Raw genomic sequence first — 20146 nt, 5'->3', positions numbered from 1 at the left:
AAACACTACAACAAGATGAGGATGACACAGCAGGGGAAATAGAGCAATTCAGTAAACGAAATGCACTAAAGAGTAAACAAAATGGGAAAGGAAAAACAATTGGGAGACATAAAGTGTGATTTCTTCTAGTTAGAATACTGAGAAAATAGTGGGACATTTTTAAAAATCGAAATTTAGAAGAAAAAAAAAGTCAGAAATTTGAAAAAAAAAATGCTGAAGTCTTTAAGAAAAAGTATTGGAGGAAAAAAATTAAACAATTCGAAAATAATTCATAAAATTTGAAAAAAAAGTCAAATCTTTTAAGAAAAAAGGAGATAATTTCAAAGAAATAGTTGAAATTTTGAAAACAAATTAGAAGTTTGAAAAGAAAATAGAAAGGAAAAAAAATAGGGAGACAAAAAGAGTGATTTTTTAAAAGAGGAGGATTCGGGCCACATGAAGAAGGAGTTAGAATAATGAGAAAATTGAGGGACATCTTTAGAAGTCGAATTTTAGAAATTTTGAAACAAGTTAGAAAAAAATCTGACGTTTTTAAAAGTCGACATTTTGATCGAATTGACAAAAAAATCCACATATTTTAAAAAAAAAAGTGGATTTTATTTTTTCCAAATGTCGACTTTTTTGAATTTCCATCGATTTCATCAAAATTATCACTTTTTTCCTAAAAGATCTAACTTTATTTCCTGTTTTTTTTTTCTAAATGACTGTAACCTGACTTGGCCAGTCACACAGAACTGAAGAGCTTTTTGAATAACAATAGCACACCTTCAAAAGCTGTCGAGCTTTACCACATTCTCAGCTATCTCTCTGGTAAAACGGCACAAGGATATTAAAGGACTAATCTTAAAGCCATGTTTGTACCCTCCTGAGTTGGCCCTTCCTCTTTATCATGTTTATGAAGTCCTGCTCCGGGTTTTGGCCTGAGCTGACAGATGTGCAGATACAGCGCAGCAGCAGGAACTGATTGACTGACGGGTGGGTTGTTTTTTTTCTGTTGTTTTTTTTCCTGTCTGCTGCAGAAACCATTTCCTGTAACGTATGAGATTGTAATCTTTTGATTTCCTTTTTCATTAGGAGTGACTTTATCCAACACGCAGGTAGTGGAAGATATGAGCACTGATCTACCTCTCCAGACGACAGAAAATACGGAGCCAGGTCTGGTAAACAAGAAGGTGGCCAAGGGTCGAGTCTGGGCAGGAAACAATATGGTGTCACATTTGAAAATAGAAAGCATAATATTTTCGTAACACAGGCCTTAGTTTTATAGATCCTGAGCTTTTACAAAACAAACATCATGAAAGGAAACCTGACTTTGAAACTGACACAGATGTTCTTTCTCACCTGAAAAGGGGAATTCATGTATGAATTACCTCTTAAAATTAGACTTAAAGGTCACATTGTTCTGTTGGCTTACACAAAGCATCAGCCTCTCCTGTAACCTGTGTCCGTCGTTGTCTCTCAATGATCCTGCAGCAGAGACACCCCGCTGAGTGATGGAGGCACTTTTAATCACCACGCCCCGCATAAAGTAAGAGCAGGTAGAGAGTCCATCTGCAGAGTGAAGCAGCGAGGGGCTTCCGATGGGTCAACAGCATCAATCAGGGTTTACTGTCCTGGTCAGCAGTTAACTGGGGGGGGGGGTATTGACCCTGCAGGTGATAAATAACCTCTACTGAATCCGGTTTAGAGGTGGACAGTAACGGTAAAATCAAGCCTGAGTGCTCCTCCCTGATCATCCCTCACTTTTGTCTGTTGGTTTACTCTCCTAACTTTCTATTCTGTAGATACATCTGACCTGAAATTCTGGAAGTGATCAAAAGTGATTTTTCACCTCGTGCACCAGCAGATGGAGCCGTACTGGGTCCAATGGCGGCTGTGGGGGCACGATTCAAAGGATCAATTGCAGCTAATTACAAAAATAACATTGGTTTTCAGTCATGCAGGTAGATATGTGTACAACCCATGTGTGATTATCTTATTCCAAAGCCAATCGTATTAATCTACGCCGGATAGAAGCTTCCGGGGAAAAAGTAAAATATAAAATGACTTAATTAATGCCTTTAAATGCAATTAAATACTGAAAACAATATAAAAAAAAAGGTTTATACATGAAGTAATGATCTATTTATTTATCTTTTATTAATTCCCTTTTTTATTTTATAATCAACATTTTAAATCTTGTAGAAAATAACTATAGTGCGTTCCTGTGGTGTTCAAATAAAGTATGAGTAAATGAATAGATTTTGAGTTAAAAGAAAGTTAGGAAAATACAAAAATAAATAACTAAATAAATGCATAAATAATTAAATGCATTTGACAAATAATTAACGCATTAAAAGAGTATTAAATAAATCAAATAAATAAAGGGGTGAATTCAATTGGAACTTACTGTATAGGAAATACAGGAATTAATAATAATAATAAAAATGTATAAAACTAACATTTTAATTTATGTCCCACTTGTTTGATTTAAAAATGCATGAATTTATTTTTACAATTATCTGAGAAACATTTGACTTATTGATTTATGGAGTCATTTATTTATTCATTTAACTTTATGAGCTATAACAGCTTCATCTCTTCTGGTTTCAGGTTTTCCAATCCCAGTGTCATGCTGTTTTTGATTTGGTTTAACTGCCCCTGGATGTCACTCCACACTCTCACAAATTACACAGCCAGATTCCTCCATCATGTCAGCTACTGTATAACCATGAACAGCAGTAAATAACCCTTGTTGTTCTGCAGGTGTTGTGGTTGCAGCATGCAGATCATTCCTGCAGCGCATGTCACTACTCCGGGGTTTCTGCAGTCTGCATGCCAGCACTGTGAGGTTCACCACCAACCAAGCTTTCTTCTTCTTCTCCTCCTTCACCTCCTCCTCCTCCTCCTCCTCCTCCTCCTCCTCCTCCTCGCTAAGACAAGGGCCTGAGTAAAAATCCACTGCAGGAGCACCACAGACACACCCCTGGGCTGTACAGTCACACACACACACACACACACACACACACACACACACACACACACACACACACACACACACACACACACACACACACACACACACACCCTGTGACAGACACACCCCTTGGCTTCTGCGTCAGAAATGCCCCGAGGTAAGACAAAACACAGTTCCTTGTGCAAAACAAAGAGAGTTCAAAGAGAGAAGGAGTGGAACATCTTGCTCATCAGTTAGAAGGAAAAAGATTGGAGCTTTTTTGCAAGATTATACTTGAATTGAGTTACATTTTAAGTCCTTAAGTTGATGGTTTTACTATTTATGTCAAATAAGTGAGCAAGTGAGATATAAAGAGGAGGTGTCGTGCTATTATTGGCATAACTGGGAAAACATCTTCCGTTTCCGAGCTTAATTGATCAAAAATGATGGAAAAAGTTTGTAATCTGAAGGAAGAAATCAACATTTTAGGAAATATTCTTATTTCTGGAGTGCTTTTTGTGACAACAGTGCTCCAGGAGGTCAATATAATATGGGGAAAACAATGAATTCCTGCACACAACTCCATTAAAACGTTGTAGTTTTTTCAAGTTTCTAAGTTAATGAAACACAACTAATGCTGATTAACGACTTTTCCCTCAGTTTTCTGTTTGAAACTAATGTCACTTTTCAGAAAAAGGAGAATAAATATCAAATGATATCTATTATGATCATTTCTGAGCACTGATTCCATCGATTCAGATTTAAAATAAAAGCTTTTGGTGTCGTCATCTTTCTTTCTGGATTGTTTCCTCAAACCTTTACTGTCATCTTAGCTCAACCCCAATCCTTTTACCAATGGTCCTTTGTGATGAACTAAATGCTGATGAGGTACAGTGGCAGTTTAAGGGCTCTCTGCTGTGACGGGAGAAGTGACAGTGATGTCCTCTGGGGAAATCAGGGAGTTGAGGGTAGGAAACGTCAATGGACTTTGTCTGTAAAACGTCTCAAAGTGAAGTCAGAGAGGTTTAATTTCTAAGATTGAATGAAGCAGGCGTGTTAAACCAGCTGTCTGTCATTAAAAGCAGGAGACTTTGACTCTGTGATGACACTACGTTTGTGTAAACTCTTGTTACCTGCACATCCATGTCAGCTCCTACACAGAAGATGTCACAGATTCCCTCGCATCACTCATCCACCCACTTGAACACTCTCGCCCTCGTCCGTCTCATTAAAGCCTCACGTGTCAGAGCGTCTGTCAGAAAGTGAGTGCACACAGCCGTTTGTGCCGCTGCACCTACCAATCCTCCGTCCACACTCTGTTATCAGGGCTTCCAGTCTCCATTCCCTACTGCCCTCCTTTCAGGAAGTGGGACAAAGGAATTTCTTTTCTTTTTTTTGTACTGCCCACTGTGATTCATGGCTGAGACACACACTCACACTCACACACACACACACACACACACACACACACACACACACACACAGTTGGTTTAGCCTTTATAACTGAGCTCGTTATGTACGGCTGAGTGAGCCGTTTTTAACTTGACAACACTAATCTGAGTCAGAGCGCTGCAGGAGGAGAGTCAGGTGGAGGTCGGAGAAGAATCCCCTGTTGACCTTTTCTGTTTAATTTTTAACATTTGTGCTCCATTAATGGCCGGCCAAGGGCACAATAGTTGCCTTTTTGTGCCGTAAAATACGTTTAATCATTGGTTTGAAGCCCTTTCTTCAGAGGAATATCCGGACATGATGGATAAATTCCTTCAAACCGAGTAAGGAGTAAAGAATTGACAGCTAATGTATATCACTTTAGCACATAAAGTCACATCAAACAATAAAACAATAGATAATTAAAGGTCATCAAGGGTTACTGTCGGAGGTGGAATGTAGTAAAGTACTTCTACTCAAGTATAACTTTGAGGTAATTGTACTTTACCCGAGTATTTACTTTGTATTCTACTTTCTATCCTTACATTTATCTCCATTTATTCAGTTACTTTCTACATGCAGATTATGAGTTTATACAAAGAATCAAAAACTCATTAAAAAACATTGACATTATAGTTATAAGTTAAGACACCCAGCAGCAGTACCTCAAGCTAATCCTTATTATTTATATACGTTTCCTGAAGTACATTACACATACCTAGTACTTTTACCTTTGGCACCTTCAGTATATTTTAATGCTAATACTTTTTGACTTTTAATTAGGTATGATTTTGAATGCAGGACTTTTACTTTTTCCATTTCTTATTGCCACTTTTACTCAAGTACACGACCTTATAAGAGTAGTGTTTGCACCATCAGTTCTTCTTTTGAAAAAAGACATTCAATTAACCCTAAACCTGCCTTCAACACTAAGTACTCGGTAATTAATGCACCAGCTCTTACAATGGTTTGACTTATTTTTTAACGAATGTGTCTGCATGCTTGTTGCTCTTGCTATGAGTTTGTATCTTTATTGCCTTCATGGTAAATCGTTTTGGATAAAAGCCTCAGCTAATTGAAATGTAAAGTCTTTGAACATCTGACTGCTCCGGTTGTAATTGGTGTTTCTGTGCCACATGATTACCACTAACTAGATCTCATAATTTACCCTTTCCTCAGTTTTCCTATCTGCCCTCTTTCCTAGCTGTGTGGGTCCAGTGCCGCCGCTCCCATAACGCGCATTAAGCGCTGTGCGTAGGGCACCAAGTGTCGAGGGGGCACCACCAAAAATAGCCTAATGAAAAATCGTCATAATAATTATAAGGCCGAAATTATTTCAGTAGACTATAGAAATATGAGGCACTTTTTAGGCATACTACTCAAAGGTACCGATGGTGCCCCCCTCTCCCCTCCCCCCCTCCCCTCCCCACTCACTCATCACAACTCATAATGTTTTTTTATTGGGGGGGGGGGGGGGGGGGAGGGCATCATGAAGGAATTATGCTTAGGGCACCAAAATGGCTAGCAGCGGCACTGTGTGGGTCCGTCTCACCTGAAGACAGCGAGGAGCCGCAGCAGCACCTGGACGCGTCACAGGGTTTGGAGAGGGAAAGGGGGCGGAGCTTTACGCGCAGCCGGAGAGAGGATCTGAGATGTGAGCGCGCGGCAGCAGCAGCGTGTTTCTGCTGGATGCAGTCAGTCAGTCTGTGTTGAGACTCACAGCTTTCATGCAGCGATCAACGAGCTAGAGTTTAACTTCTGTGAGAATCAGGCAGACTGAGAAGAAAACAATCGGAGTTATACATCTGGGATTTTTTTATTAAACGAAGAAGAAGAATAGAAAATCCCCAGCGATCAGTTTGGACTTGATGAGAAAGTTAAGAAGTCTCGCTCTTGAGGAGCCCTGCGGATTATGATTTGAATTAAAGGAATTTACTACACTGTTGCTCGCGAACAGGTGAGTGTATTCCACCTTCATTTTCCTCTCATGTTCTTGACTTTACTCGCACTTTCATTCCGTGCGTAAAAACGCAGCAAACCTGTCCGTGAAACTCCTCAATCTCTCCTCCTCCCCTGATATCACAGTCAGTTTTTGACATGTTTTTTCAGGCTCATTGGCACCATTTTCACCAGCTTCCCATACGTGTTTTCTTTGAGACCTTTCGCCATGAGTCACTTTCCTCTCAAACTGAAAACATTTTCACTGTTTCCCACCGCCTTTTGTCCTCTTAAAAAAACACAGCCGTGCCATGAGGAGTTACTTTTGATTGTGTTTGGTGCAGGTGTGCGATAACGCCAACTATTACTCATCATTTTACACCAAGACAAGACGAAACTCAGCCCCCATGTGTCATTCATAAAAGAACACTGACTATAACACAGTGTTCATGTTCTTTAAAACAATTATGTGTGTATTTTAAATTCTATATTTTCACCATAAGTCTCGTTTAGTGTTCCCTGAGTCACAATTTATATTGATTTGGCACTTATTGGTAATAGATTTGCTCTAAAGAGTGTGTCTATATGCACCTGTTAGGTTTGTCTGTCTATGAAACTCTGTTCTAATATAAACCTGAGCTTTCTTACTCTGACTGGCACTTAAAAAAGGAAACCACTCACAGTGAGACTTCCGTTTTAGATTGCTCCAAATGTGCACACAGGGAATCTCAGTGGCTTAATGCAACACTGCGGGCATGAATGCAGAAACCAAAGCTGGATGTTATTGCCTTTGTTTTGGTACTGGTGTTAAAACCACATGCAGATAGGGGAGCATGCAAATGTGCATTTTGCAAATTCCCTGGTGTCCTTGATCACTCCCCACCCCCCACCTCTAAAAGCATCTCCCTGTGGATTACCACTTACTTGCTGGGGATATTTATCATTTTGCAGGATGGTCCCCCTTTGCCTTCTCCCTGCAGCCTCTTTTGTTTTAATTAAGTTTATACCGGCTCCCTCTGGGCCCTTGCTGTCTAAACTTAGGCTGGTGGTTGCTCTCCGGGTGATTCACTGCTGTGGTCACTTGGGAATGGAGCTGAGCACCGCAGAAGTGCTCACCCAGGTCCCACTGTTGGTTTGTCTTGGGTCAGTGGAGCCTCGAGCAGAAGCAGCCCGGATTAGGAGGCTGATATTAAAGCTTTGTGTCACCATATCACTCTTAGTCACTTCAGTATGAATGCTTTCACTGCTTGTGGTGAAGTGAGTAAACCCTGGTCTCATACACTGACACAGCTCCATTTATGAGTCTAAAAAGGGATTTAGATGTCCCTTTCTTTTTCTCCTGCGGTCCCTTTTCCCCGCACACTCCAGACAATTGAGGCCACCTATTCAAAGAGATTCACGATGAATCTTTTGTGTTGCAGCTGGGATGTACCAACTAATTCCTCATGTCTCTTGTTTCTGGAACAGGATGAATCTCTGCTTGCTACATGCCGTCACGCTGCTGTGGGCCTTGTGCGACAGGGCGCAGGGCCAGTGTGACAAATCACCCGAGACCAACAAACTCAACCTCTCGGTCAACTACGAGCTGCCGACGTTCAACGCAGACTTCCCCGTCCAGAACATGGTGACGCTGGATGGGATCGTCTATGTCGGCGCTGTGAACAGGATCTATGCCTTGGCGCCGAACCTCACAAAGCTTTCTGAATACCGCACAGGGCCGCTGCTGTCCAACGAGACCTGTGGCCAGACATCAACAGGCGCTAGCAGTGGCAGCAGGGTGGACAACCGCAACATCGCCCTGGTGGTGGAGAACATCTACGACAAAGGGTTGTACAGCTGCGGATCGGCGGACAACGGCATTTGCCGGCGTCACGTCCTGGATGACGACACGAGCCCGATGACCGTGGACGAACAGGTGTACTGCTTCGCCGACAAAGTGAGGAGAGTCAAAGGTCAACCCGTCGACTGGGATGTTGTTGTCAGCGCTTCGGGCTCCCAGGTGCTCAACGTGGAGAGCAACATCATCAAGTTCTTTGTCGGGAACTCTGAGATCCCCGGCGCAGGAAATGTATCGGCAAGCGCAAATCACCCCCATACCATCTCTCTGCGGAAGATGAAGACGAGCCAGAACGGCTTCACCTTCTACTCAGACCACTCGTACATGGACCTGATTCCACCGCTACGTGGAAACTACTACCTGCGATATGTTTACTCCTTCCACAGTGGACCCTTCACCTACTTCCTGACGGTGCAGCGGGTGAGCGTGGACTCCCAGGCCTACCACACCCGCATAGTCCGCATGTGCTCCACGGACATCGTGATCCGCCGCTACGTGGAGATGCCCCTCGAGTGCATCAGCACCGATAAAAGGCGACGACGCTCGCCGGAAGCCGTGAAGGTCTTTAACATCCTCCAGGCGGCCCACGTCACCAAGGTGGGGAATGACGTGGAGCTGCAAAGACAGCTGAAGGTGGAGGAGGGCGACGACGTGCTGTTCGCCGCCTTCGCACGGGGGAAGCCGAACTCTCCGGAACCGACGGCGAACTCGGCCATCTGCGTCATGTCCCTGAAAAACATCAACACCCTGTTCAAGAGGTACATGCAGAGCTGCAGCACCGTCGACCCGTTTCACTTCACCGGATCACACAAGAAGTCCTGCTACAATGTGGTGAGTAAAGGAAGGGGGGTGGGCTGACTGTGGAGGGGTAGCCATTGTAGAACTCCTACTTTGCATTGGAGGCCATTTTCCTTGTCTTCTTTTTGCTTCTTCTTCCTTTAAGTTTTGACTAATTTTCATTAATTATTTTAGTGGAAATTAACCAAGAAACTGGAGTAACTTCACTTGTGTGTGAGTGCAACCTCTACGGTAGTTTCTGCTGTATGAATATGTAAATTTCTGAGGCTTTTTAACCGTCGCTAGAGAGAAGAGGTGTACAGCCTGCAGAAACGTGGTACTGTAAGGTTCAAATATGCATTATTTACAATGCATTTAACATGAGCTGTCTCGTAGTCTATGTAATTTGTGTCTGTCTGCGAACTGAAGGTGATGCCAAACACTAAAACCAACAGTGCTTGGCCCAGGAACTGTATTTTAGACATTTCACTTCAAGTCTCTCCACAGAGGAGTCATCATGATTTGGTTTTACGACTTCTTACAGACACATAAAATACGCCTCTATCAGTCATCTGTTGTACATGCATGGCTTGGTTGATTTTTATCTGTAGAGTTATAGGCTCTGGCTGTTTATTCAGCGCAGTCAGGTTGTATTGGTGGCTGGAGAGAGGAACTGGGTGGTCTCAGGTTGAAACAGTGTGTCTACTGGACCTTGCATCATTGTTTTCAAGTGTCCTTGAGCAAGACACTGAAGCATGACCCCCTGTTGACCTCTGATCCGTCTGGTAAAGAGCATACGTGTAAGGCTGCATGTGAAGAAACAGAGTCCTGATTACAGTGTGTTTTACATGCTCATATTTGTCGAGTTTTGGCTCTGTACTGTGCACATTGTATTCAAAATCAAACAAGTACTTTCTGCTCTAAGAGTACACCCTCAGCTTTGATTTGAGGCGGTTAACATCCATATTTGGTGGCTATTGAGGGTCTCTTTTTAGCAGTACAATGTTCCTAAATGTCCGGACAAGTACGGTCAAAATGTCTTGAGTGGTTTGGTCACATGACCTCAATGCAACTGGTCATTATGCATAGCGATGCACAATCACAATATGGACTAGTGCAGCATTGACATTGCAGGAAACATTGTAAATACGTTCTGAATTGGCCTTTAAAGGGTATTTTACAGACTAAAAATGTCATATCATTTCATATCCGTCAAAAGACTTAAATGTAGTTATTTTTCCAAATCATGCAGCCCTAATTACGCCTTTAATGTTTTGAAGATCGGGTGCAAAAAGCCACTTAATAATAAGCACAGATCCTGCAAAACATCACAAGTGTTTGCTGATGTATTTGGGTTGGAAAGGATTGGAAAAAATGTACTAATATAGATGTGTTCCCCCTCAAATTGAACCAGAAAGTCAGCACAATTCATATGCAATCTACTGATGTAACCCCCCACCCCCCTCCCTGTAGTCACTCACCTCCTATCCATCAACATGGACTCAATCAATCAGCTGAATGACCTGATCAATAAGGACATGAAGTTAACTGCAGACCACAACATCAAAGGGTCCGTCAATATCTTTACTCAACCTCAGCATCAGTCCCTACTTGATCACAGCCAGGGGGTGGGTAATCTCAGCCCCCCCCCCCCCCCCTGGATGTATTGTACACTGAATTATGTTTAAAGGGCAAGCACACACAGGAGTAGAGTCCTGTGCAAACCACCTGCACGATACTGCAGAGGAAACACTGTGTTACTATGCACCACGTGCCCTCGCTGCGGGATCATTTATTGCTTGCAGTTGCTTGGCTGCTAATCACACTTGTGCACCATAACAGCGGAGCATCTCAGATTGGGTGTGACGGTATTTTTGTTAACAATTTTAGTAAAACGGGTCACAATTCCTCTCTAATATCTATTTTATGTGGCTGTGCCTTCAAAGAACTTTTTAAAAAACTGAATAAAGCTTTAGAGGGAACAAATGGGTAGCATTCAGATCTAAATGCACCAATACTGAGTCCTTGTAGGTTTGTTATGAGCATCGGCCTGGTGCCAAAGCATCAGTCCAATCATTTTTTTAAAAGCATGCTGCTAAGCTTCAGACTTTCCATGCATCTTTTTCTATTCCACACATCCATTGGTGGATTTTGTATGCTATGAAAACCAGCCGACTCTTGAGTCCAGAGTCTCATGTTTCATAACAGCAAGTCAGCATTAAGTGTACCCTGTATGTACCTCTTGTAAACACGCTTAAGTAAACATTCAATCTCAATGATCGCTGTCTGTAACTTTGAAGCCTGAGACACGCTAAAGGTTTTTTCACATTTTACCCCTACGAACCAGCTAGTCTTCTCTCCGTTGCTTTGTTTTCTGATGCATTGGGGAGTAATCTGCACTGTATGGCCGTAATGCTCACTGCTCATGGTGGTGCCTCTTCCTTGGCAAACTGCTCGAACACCACATTTAAAATCAACTTGAGGAACATGATGGATTACACAACTCAAGCTTGACGAGTCGACTAAGTGCTTCTCATACTGTCCAGAAAAAGAAATGGAACCCAATCACTGCTTGGAAAGCTTACAGATATCCCAAAATCTGGAGCATGTATTGCAAATTAGTTGCAAAGCCTAACGATGTGTAGTCATGGATTAGTGAGATCAGACAGAAAAGTGACTAGTGGTTCTTTTAAAAAGGATTGAATCCAGCTTTGCATAGACATGATGGGTGTGTGGGTACATCAGCTCAGCCCCGGCGGCTCTCAGCGGCGTAGATCCGCAGGGGGAAAGTGAGGAATGCTCGGGGGGGGGTGCGGGGGCATTGCATATCTGACTCTCAGCGAGCCGTGATGAATGGCTCGGGGATAACAGGGCATCAGCAGCTGGGCGGAAGATGATCCTCCTCTGACCCGCTGTGGCAGCCAGGCCTCCTCCCCCCCGCTCCCCTCCACCTGTTACAGCACCTGTGGGAAAGTGGAAGTCGCATCAGTGACCCCGAGGAGCCTTAACTTTCAAGTGGATGTTGTGATTTGGGACCATTCACATTGATCTGTTTGTGATCCACTCTTTGAGGCTCCACATCTTAAAGTGATTGGCCTCTGGTTGTATCTGAGGTTCATTAGAGAGTGGATTTACAGAATGACACAAGGCTTTTCCAGTCTTTGCAACTCAGTTAAAGATGTTTCACATGAACACGTCATTATTTAGCCATCCAAATTTGGGGTTTGATTTCTTTCCCATGGACATTTTCACATGCAAAGTCCACCTGAGATCCTGCAGGGCTGGTGATCGATCCGCCAACCCCTCGATGTTGAACGTTCTTTCCCTCACAGTCCGCCCAACTTGGAATAAACCTTTTCCAAACTCAACATATTTCATTGTGACAGCTGGTGTGCTGCGTATTTTGGATGTTTTTTTTTGGTCACGATGTAGGAAAGAAAAGTTGACGACCCTCAGGCAGATCTTCTGGCTCCTGGCGGTCTTTGGTGAACAGATGTGAGAAGATTAGTCTGATGTCATCCAAGAGTCAGAAGCAGCTGTGAACTGATTACTCACAGAGCGTGTGGAGCTACTGTGCATGGGATCAAAACAAAAACCGTCCTGTTGGAAGTGAAACAGCTAAACGTACTGTAACAACCCTCCTGAAACCCCAAACAGTGATTGTCTGCTCCCACCTCCCTGACGGGGACTGGTGCTATGAAACTGTTGTTTTGAAGACTCTGAGTGAGAGTCTGCTGTTCCACTATTAGAAATTCTTTCCTCTTGACTCACATGATTACTAGGTCGACGTTAGGAATGCTTTATACTTTTGCAAAGGGCTGCAGGAGCATCTCTGTGCTGTATAATTATCATAGATCCCTCCGTTTCTAACTCTGGACCACCTTGAACACGAGCGGTTCACTTCAAAGGATTTCTCTTGGCAAATGTCTATAAAAATAATAAATAATGTGTGTTTAAAGGATCCTGATTATGCTTTTTAGGGTTTTCCCTTTCCTGTATATAGGTTTTTAGTGCATGTAAATGGTCTGCAAAGGCTAAAATCTGCCTACAATGCCTCCATTGGAGTCCTCTGTTTACTTCCAAATCATAGTGACATCTGTTTGTAACAGTCACACTTCTATTGGCTAGTGCTCATACACATTGTACATGAGATAGGCTAAGGGGCGGGGCATCTCCAAGCAGACCAATTATAGCAAAGTCGGCTTACCAATCAGAGCAGACTAGGTACCCGAGACAGTATGAGAAAAATAAAGAGCTTTTTGAACATTAAAGGCGTCTGAATGTATAATGCTGACCTCACTCAGTCTTCCCTTTTTAGTACCTCCAACTCAAACACACACACTGACAAAACCAAAACCGAACATTGACTTTTTCCCTCTGCAGGACACCAAAACATTGTTTGACTTTGAGTCTCCCAACACTTAGACCCAGCAGGTCCAGGGCTGAACGACTGCAGCCAAAAGAGCTTTTATCTCGCTGAAACTGGGAAGCTTTTTTCCCCACTTCCCTTTTATCGCTTACGTGTATCCTCTTGCCTCTTAACTGCCAGCTTAAGAAACAAGCTGTTATGACAAAAGAATATTGAACCACTGCCCATCTGATGCTCGTGCTTTGAAGCTTGTTGTTGAGTTATCTAATCATAGCACAGCTTAATAGATTTACAACCTGGCATATGGCAGGTATACACTGCTATCATGAGATAAGCACAACCATAAATGCATAAAAGGCAGAAAAATGCTCCGACATACTTGAGCACACATGGGGTTATTTCTGTTGAGTTTTTCTTGGTGGAAAACTTCCAGAAGGGATCTGGAGGAGGTCGAACGGCTCAGAGTAAGAGCACTTTTGAAGTTTTTAAGTGCTGGTTGTCAGCTGAAGCACTGAGGTTTGATGAATGTCGTAATGATGAGTGGCTCTGTTTTCAGCTGTCTCGTGATGGCTCAAATCTGCTGTTGCTTCTGCGCGGCCATTTCTGTCTTCAGGCTGCTCTCACTTACAGATGGAGCTTAAAACTGAGGACATAATTGCTACTCTTTAACGAAGACATTGAGTATGACTGCTGGTTACTGTGCTTTAGTGGCATTTTTAAATGATGCTTCTTTTCTAAGTAATGTTTAGGCAACGTTCTAAGAATTTAAAGGGACCTTATTGTGCATTTTGGGGTTTCCCTTTCCTGTACTGTGTTATATAGGTTTTAGTGCATGTAAATGGTCTGCAAAGGCTAAAATCCCATTCTTCCCTCCAGAAGAGTATCTCTCTCCCCCCTGCCCCTGAAACGCCTCCATTGGACTCCTTTGGATACTTCTGTAACAAAGTGACATCACTATGTAACACTCGCTCTTGTACATAATAGGCTAAGGGGCGGGACATCTCTGCCTGGTTTCGGACGGAGGGTGAAAAAACAGGCAGTATGAGAAAAATAAAGAGCTTTTTGAACATTAAAGCATGGAAAGAAGTCACAGTAGAGGCGAAAAATACAAATATGAACCTAAAAATGAGCAGAATATTTCCTCTTTTAACCGTTGAACTGAGTTGAGTTGAAGTGAGTCTATCATTTACAAAAATCAATAACCACTAATCTCGATGACCTCGTAAATTCACACTTTTTTGAGTACTTAATGAGCCAGGATGATACTTTAGACTAATCCTTTTCCAATTTGGAATACCAAAACTTAACCTTGTCTCTTTCAAATTTAACCATATTGTTCTATTTAGTAGCTCCCTGCCTCTCAAACCAAAAGCACTCTCTTAACTATTGATCCGACCCCCCCAATGTGCTGCTGCCTGACAGTTTCTCTGCCACTCTGCCGGGTAATGTTCTGTGCAGAGATGTGGAGCCTCCCCAACATGCATGGCCTCATTCCCATAAGACTTATTGAGGGAGCAGAGAACATTTGAGACTAAAAATAAAGATCTGCCACCAACGGGTCAAAATTATCATTGGATTACCATTGATTTGGGAAAACGCACCAAATGCTGATTGCTTTTAAATTGAATCTCCGGCCTGATTGATCATAGCGTGGGTAATATAATTCCAGCCTTTTGACCGACAGTCATTTTAATTATGCCGCCTGTTCTAATGAACAATCCTTAAACGAGCAGCCATAGACGCCCATTGATTTTATGTTATGCTGGTAAGGAATCCCTAATAATTATGAAATACAAATCCACTTATGGGACTTCCAATACTCGGGGTATATTTGGCTTTGCCAGTCAGTGGTTTTGTCACTATATAAGGACAGGAATTCCCTTTATGTGGACATAAGAGGTAATACTATAGAGATGAGCAACAGAGGTTATTCCTGTGCAGTGAAGGCTTTAAGGACATGAATGCAACTAAACAACACAGAGCTAATGCAGACTGTGGTTATGGTATGAATGTGTAAAAGCTACATGTGTCTTTATCGTATAAGTATACCACTGCTGCTTCTGTCCTCTGTCCTCTGTCCTCGGTGCACATTCATTGACTTGATTCAAATTGTATACATACTATATATGGCAATGTGAGTGACGTCACTTGATGACAATGATCATGCAAAATGAGAAAGAGCGGTGTTAATGACTTTGCACTTGAGGTGTAAAAGAAAACAAATGAAGTCTCAAATAGATGAATGAAACAATACCAGGTAGGCCTTGCATTTCACTACACATTGAGATTTTGTATTAATACTCATCGAAATGTGGCTATGATGAAAAATTCAGAAATATGACATTACTTTTCAGTAGTGCAAACCAGGAAACACAGAGGCAATATTACGTTGTACTAAATCTGAGACGAGCTCTTGTATAATGTCCAATCCTCCTTGCCTCTTGACTTCCATTCTGATGTGACTTAAAGACGTAAAAGGAACTCCAGAAATAGATGTGTTTCAAACTGGATGAGTAAACCTTGCTTTTTTCAAAATAACTCAAAAGGTTTTAACAGTAACAGATGAGAGGAAGAGAAGAGATGTTAATCATGATTAAAAATAACTGATCAAGTTTTAATATGAAGAGGAATAAAGGAAACGTGTAGGAGCATTCAGTCCCTCCGATTACTTCCCTCTGAGCTGTTACGTTAAACATATCAACTGTGTTTCATACTCGATCAGATAAGAATGACATCAGCTGCCTCACAGCTACGCTCACCGCTGCCAAAGGTTGTCAAAGACTTTATTTTGAGTGTTTGAGCTGTGAGGAGATGGGCTGTTGTAAGACCTATTACCGATCAATCCATCATCACATAAGCGCCCCTGATATTTCTTGCATTTGCTGTAGTTTTCCACTGAAAGACGAGCCCTGCAGCCGCCTGACAATAGGAGGACTTAATGCTGTGAATCTGCTGCGGATTCAATGGCTGCTGGTGCTGTGGACGTCAGGCTGTTTAGCCCCACATGCCCGAACCTGCTCGTGCCATCATTAAACTGGTATTTGTTTGAGGGAACTCTGCCTCTGTAGCAGATGTGCAGATCAGTAGGTTTTACAGGAGCTGGGACACGTACAATCAACACTTCCATCATTTCAGGGCGGCAGTGGCTTAGTCTGTAAGGGTTTGGACTGGGGTCCAAAGGGTCTGCCGAGGTGCCCGTTAGCAGGACACCAAACCCTGAAACTGCTCGCTGGCGCCATATACCTGGCAGCCTCCCTGCTCTGCCACCTCTCCTGCATGTGTGTTGTTGTGTTTGTGCATGTATATCACCTGTGCATGTATCCTCCCTGTGTGTAATGTGTGTAAACACTACAGAGTGGGGAAAGAAATCTCCCTGTAAGGGGAGCCAGAAAATACATTTTAAATCCACTTTATTTTTTGATAAGCTCTTATTTTCTTACGTTTTTTTTCATTTCCATGCCAGAGCTGCATGCAAAGAGTAGTAAAAAGAAGCAATATTAGATTTACAGTGTGGAGAAACATGGTTAGATTGTCTGATATTAAAAGTACATATCTTATTAAATGTGTAAAACTTAAGCAAGAGGGTTTACTTCTATTGCCTCACAAGAGATTGCAGGGCTTTTGTGTGCCTGTTTTTCAGAGTAATGGTCCGTGTGGAGCTCGGAGAACTTTATTGTGAGAGTTCTGTTTTTACGCCAGGTGTTTTTTTTTTGCCATTCTCTGAACCGTTGTAGTGGAGACTGTAGAAAAATGCCAAAAAGTAAATTATGAATTCTATAGGCTCTGCTGTTGATGGATGGAAACGGTTTTTGGGGTCTTTCCCATCTTTATATCTGATTGCATTTGTTTAAGGGATATTATCCGTCTGATTTTATGTCTGTCTCTAGCCACACAAGAAGCTAATCCTTCCTCAAGTAGGTCGGTCAAAACCACAAACAAAAATACGAAACAAGCACAGAGCTATCTTTGCACTTTAGGAGTTTTTTCACTTCAGATGTCCCCGATTGCATCCTGCATGCTCCAGCCTGTCCATGCCATCTCTAATCCGGGTGCAGGACCCAGCGGGGCTCTTAGCAGGCGGACGGGTCTCCAGTGACTAACGGGAAACAACATGAATGATAAAAAAAACAATGTCCTATTTATTCACCGCAAGCCTCCGTTTTGATAAAGAAGAATGTTTGTTTTTGTTGAGAATCAGATAAGGTCTGCAGACGCTCGGGGATCTGCATCTATCCCATCGTGATGCACACAGATCTTAACGTGCATGCAGGTAAACACAGCAGAGCACCACAACATGTTGATAGTAAAAGATGTGGTGTCGAGAGCTGACGTATAACTGCAAAGTGATTAATGCGCCTACTTGGGAAATGTTTTTAAAATATCCTAGAGCTGAAACAAAGTCGATTAATCAACTGAAAGCTCATATGCAACTATTTTGAATATCAATTCATCACAAATGTCTATTGGAGATGCTTTAATGTTCAGAAAGCTCTTTATTTTCCTCATCCTGCCTGTGCTGCAGCACCTCTTTGCCCAGTCTGCTCTGACACACCTTGCACGGGAGTCACCTGGCAGCCGTGTACGGGCAGGTCCCTCAGCGTGAGAAGAGGCTTGGTCAGCTCGGGGAACAAAAACATTTCCTCTATCTCATGTGATGGTATGATGGTTAAAAAAATAACCTCACCTCACCAAAGTTAAACAGCACATGCCACATGTTGATTTATGCCATAATAGATCCCTCATCTCCCATGGATGTATTTGCCTAATGATCACCTTTAGAGAAAAACATCTTCAATGATCCTTTCAGTGTAGAAAATAGACTGTCACGCACAGATTGCATCAACTTTATTCCAACACGGCTTGTATTATTAGGTCAATGATAGCCTGTTTTTGTCTGCAGGCATTTATTTCCCCCCGTCGAATTGCCACATGATTTCACATCCAGTGTTGATTTTTGAAAATGATTAACCCGGGCGTTTGGTTTTGTTGTTGTGCAGGGAAGCTGCGCGTGTAAAGTCTTTTTGCACAGGCTCTTGTATGCACATCTTATCTTTGTCCCGTAGATAAAGAGGAGAGTCGTAAATATGCAAACTGCCACTGCCTGCAAGATGTCTCCCAATAAGCGGAGTGGGAAACTACCACCAACCAACATCAGCCAAATAAAGATAAATGTATGATTTCACTTTGTTGAATAAACACGTGTGCTCTCATTTGTCACTTTTCCAGCCTTTCAAATTAGTCAAATGTTGCAGCTTTTGTCTTTTGTTCATTTAGTTTTTAGTGTTAGCAACAACTAGCAATTAAACAATGGGAATTAGGACTTTTGTGCACTAATTTTCCCTCTTTCTTTGCCAATGTATTCATTCCTTTAACTATTATTTGACAGTCTAACAATGAGAATTATGCCTCATGGAAATGTATTTGTTTGTCTTAATAAGAATAATTGGAGAATGAAACCCTCTTTATCTCGTCACACATGCATACATACATTCACTACAGCAAAATTGCACCTCTGCATTTAACACCACAGCAGCTACCAGTCCACACTGGTCCGATTGGGACATGAATCAAGTCCTTACAGACTGAGCCACTGCATCTAATTTAATCATGTAATTTAAAACCATCAAACATAGCTTGGGTTTTTTCTTCCCTGTTTTTGGCTGATAGACAACATGCTTTTTTTCCATCCAATTGCACAAAGTGACTCCTTGATCGTTGTGGCAGAGTCAAGTCAGGTTTTTGTTTTGAAACAAACATATAGGTACTTCCCTCAAATACTTTCCCGCTGACAGACTCGTCTCTGATTCTTAAATGCTTTCCGTACCAGGAGTTTGCCAGCAGCGCCAAAGGCCATTGATGATACACTTGTTTAGTGTCAAATATGGAGGAGCTGTGCTCCGCTGAGCTTATGAGTCAAGGCCCCAGAGCTATTTCCTAATCAGCCGCATGCCTCCTGCTCGTCTATTTCACCACATTGTGATATCCTGCTCTCCTGAAATGAAGCGTGTGGATGCTTATCTGTCATCCCCCGTGCTCTAAATGAAGGAGCAAAGGCAATCTCCTTTTCTTCTGCTCCTGCGGCCTCACCTCGACCCCGGATCACTCTCATTTCCTCGACTCGGGATCCTTCAAGCTTGGTCATATTGGTCTCAGTCCGGCCCTTTGAAACACTCATCATCACAAAGTTCACTCGTGCAGCAAAAGCTCCCTGCAGGCTGCCGACGCCGGGGAGACACAAATGAAATCTTATCTCATCTCCATATTTCTCGAGATGTTGTACTTTGTAGTAGAAGTAGCAGCAGTAGATTGTTTATGCACACAGCCTTGTTGATGAAGCATTGGCAGAAACCTTTGTCCGGTTCGTCCTGAAGAACTTAATTCAAGCAAAAAGACAGACGAACATTGTGCAGATAAAACCAAAACGATCTGCACGTCTAAGTACCATTTAGACGTTGGTAAGAACATCTTGATTATTTGTCTCTTTGTGTGGTGATTTTTTGTGTATTTTACTATATTCTGACTCAATCATTCAATCTTCTTACAAAGGAAAACTATCAACAGATGCAACAAACTTTCAAACATAGCACATTCACTTAAGTTTTAAGTATTTGCACGTAGTCTGCTTCAAGATCTTGTCGATACCAGGAAAAGCATTTACAGGAACTCCTCAAAACCTGGACTAATAAACTTTACATGTTCACTGTTGGTACTTCAGAGGTTAGTGAGAATTTGCTGCTCATTTGACACTTTAATTCTCTTCTGATGTGGAAAATATACAAAAGCCCCTCAACCATTTTGCCATGCTTCCTGAATAAACAGAAAACAAGTACACAATATTTTCCTAACCAAATGAAAGTGGACA

The 20146-nt window shown here is 42.3% G+C and overlaps 1 protein-coding gene across 2 annotated transcripts in view; it reads left to right on the top strand.

Annotated features, from left to right (window-relative positions):
- Window positions 1–6046: 6046 nt before the first annotated feature.
- met (MET proto-oncogene, receptor tyrosine kinase) overlaps window positions 6047–20146 on the top strand; it is a 76878-nt gene continuing 62778 nt past the window's right edge. For both annotated transcript variants that reach the window (XM_063912487.1, XM_063912477.1), the window contains exons 1-2: window positions 6047–6320; window positions 7769–8969. In XM_063912487.1, coding sequence (XP_063768557.1) covers window positions 7770–8969 — 1200 coding nt within the window. In that variant the 5' untranslated portion in view covers window positions 6047–6320; window position 7769. The remainder of the gene's footprint in view (window positions 6321–7768; window positions 8970–20146) is intronic.

The sequence above is a fragment of the Eleginops maclovinus genome, chromosome 2 (genome assembly GCF_036324505.1).
Source record: "Eleginops maclovinus isolate JMC-PN-2008 ecotype Puerto Natales chromosome 2, JC_Emac_rtc_rv5, whole genome shotgun sequence".
In the NCBI taxonomy this organism is placed as follows: Eukaryota; Metazoa; Chordata; class Actinopteri; order Perciformes; family Eleginopidae; genus Eleginops; species Eleginops maclovinus.
Note: the sequence above shows the minus strand (reverse complement) of the source record. Positions and strands in the feature narration are given on the sequence as shown.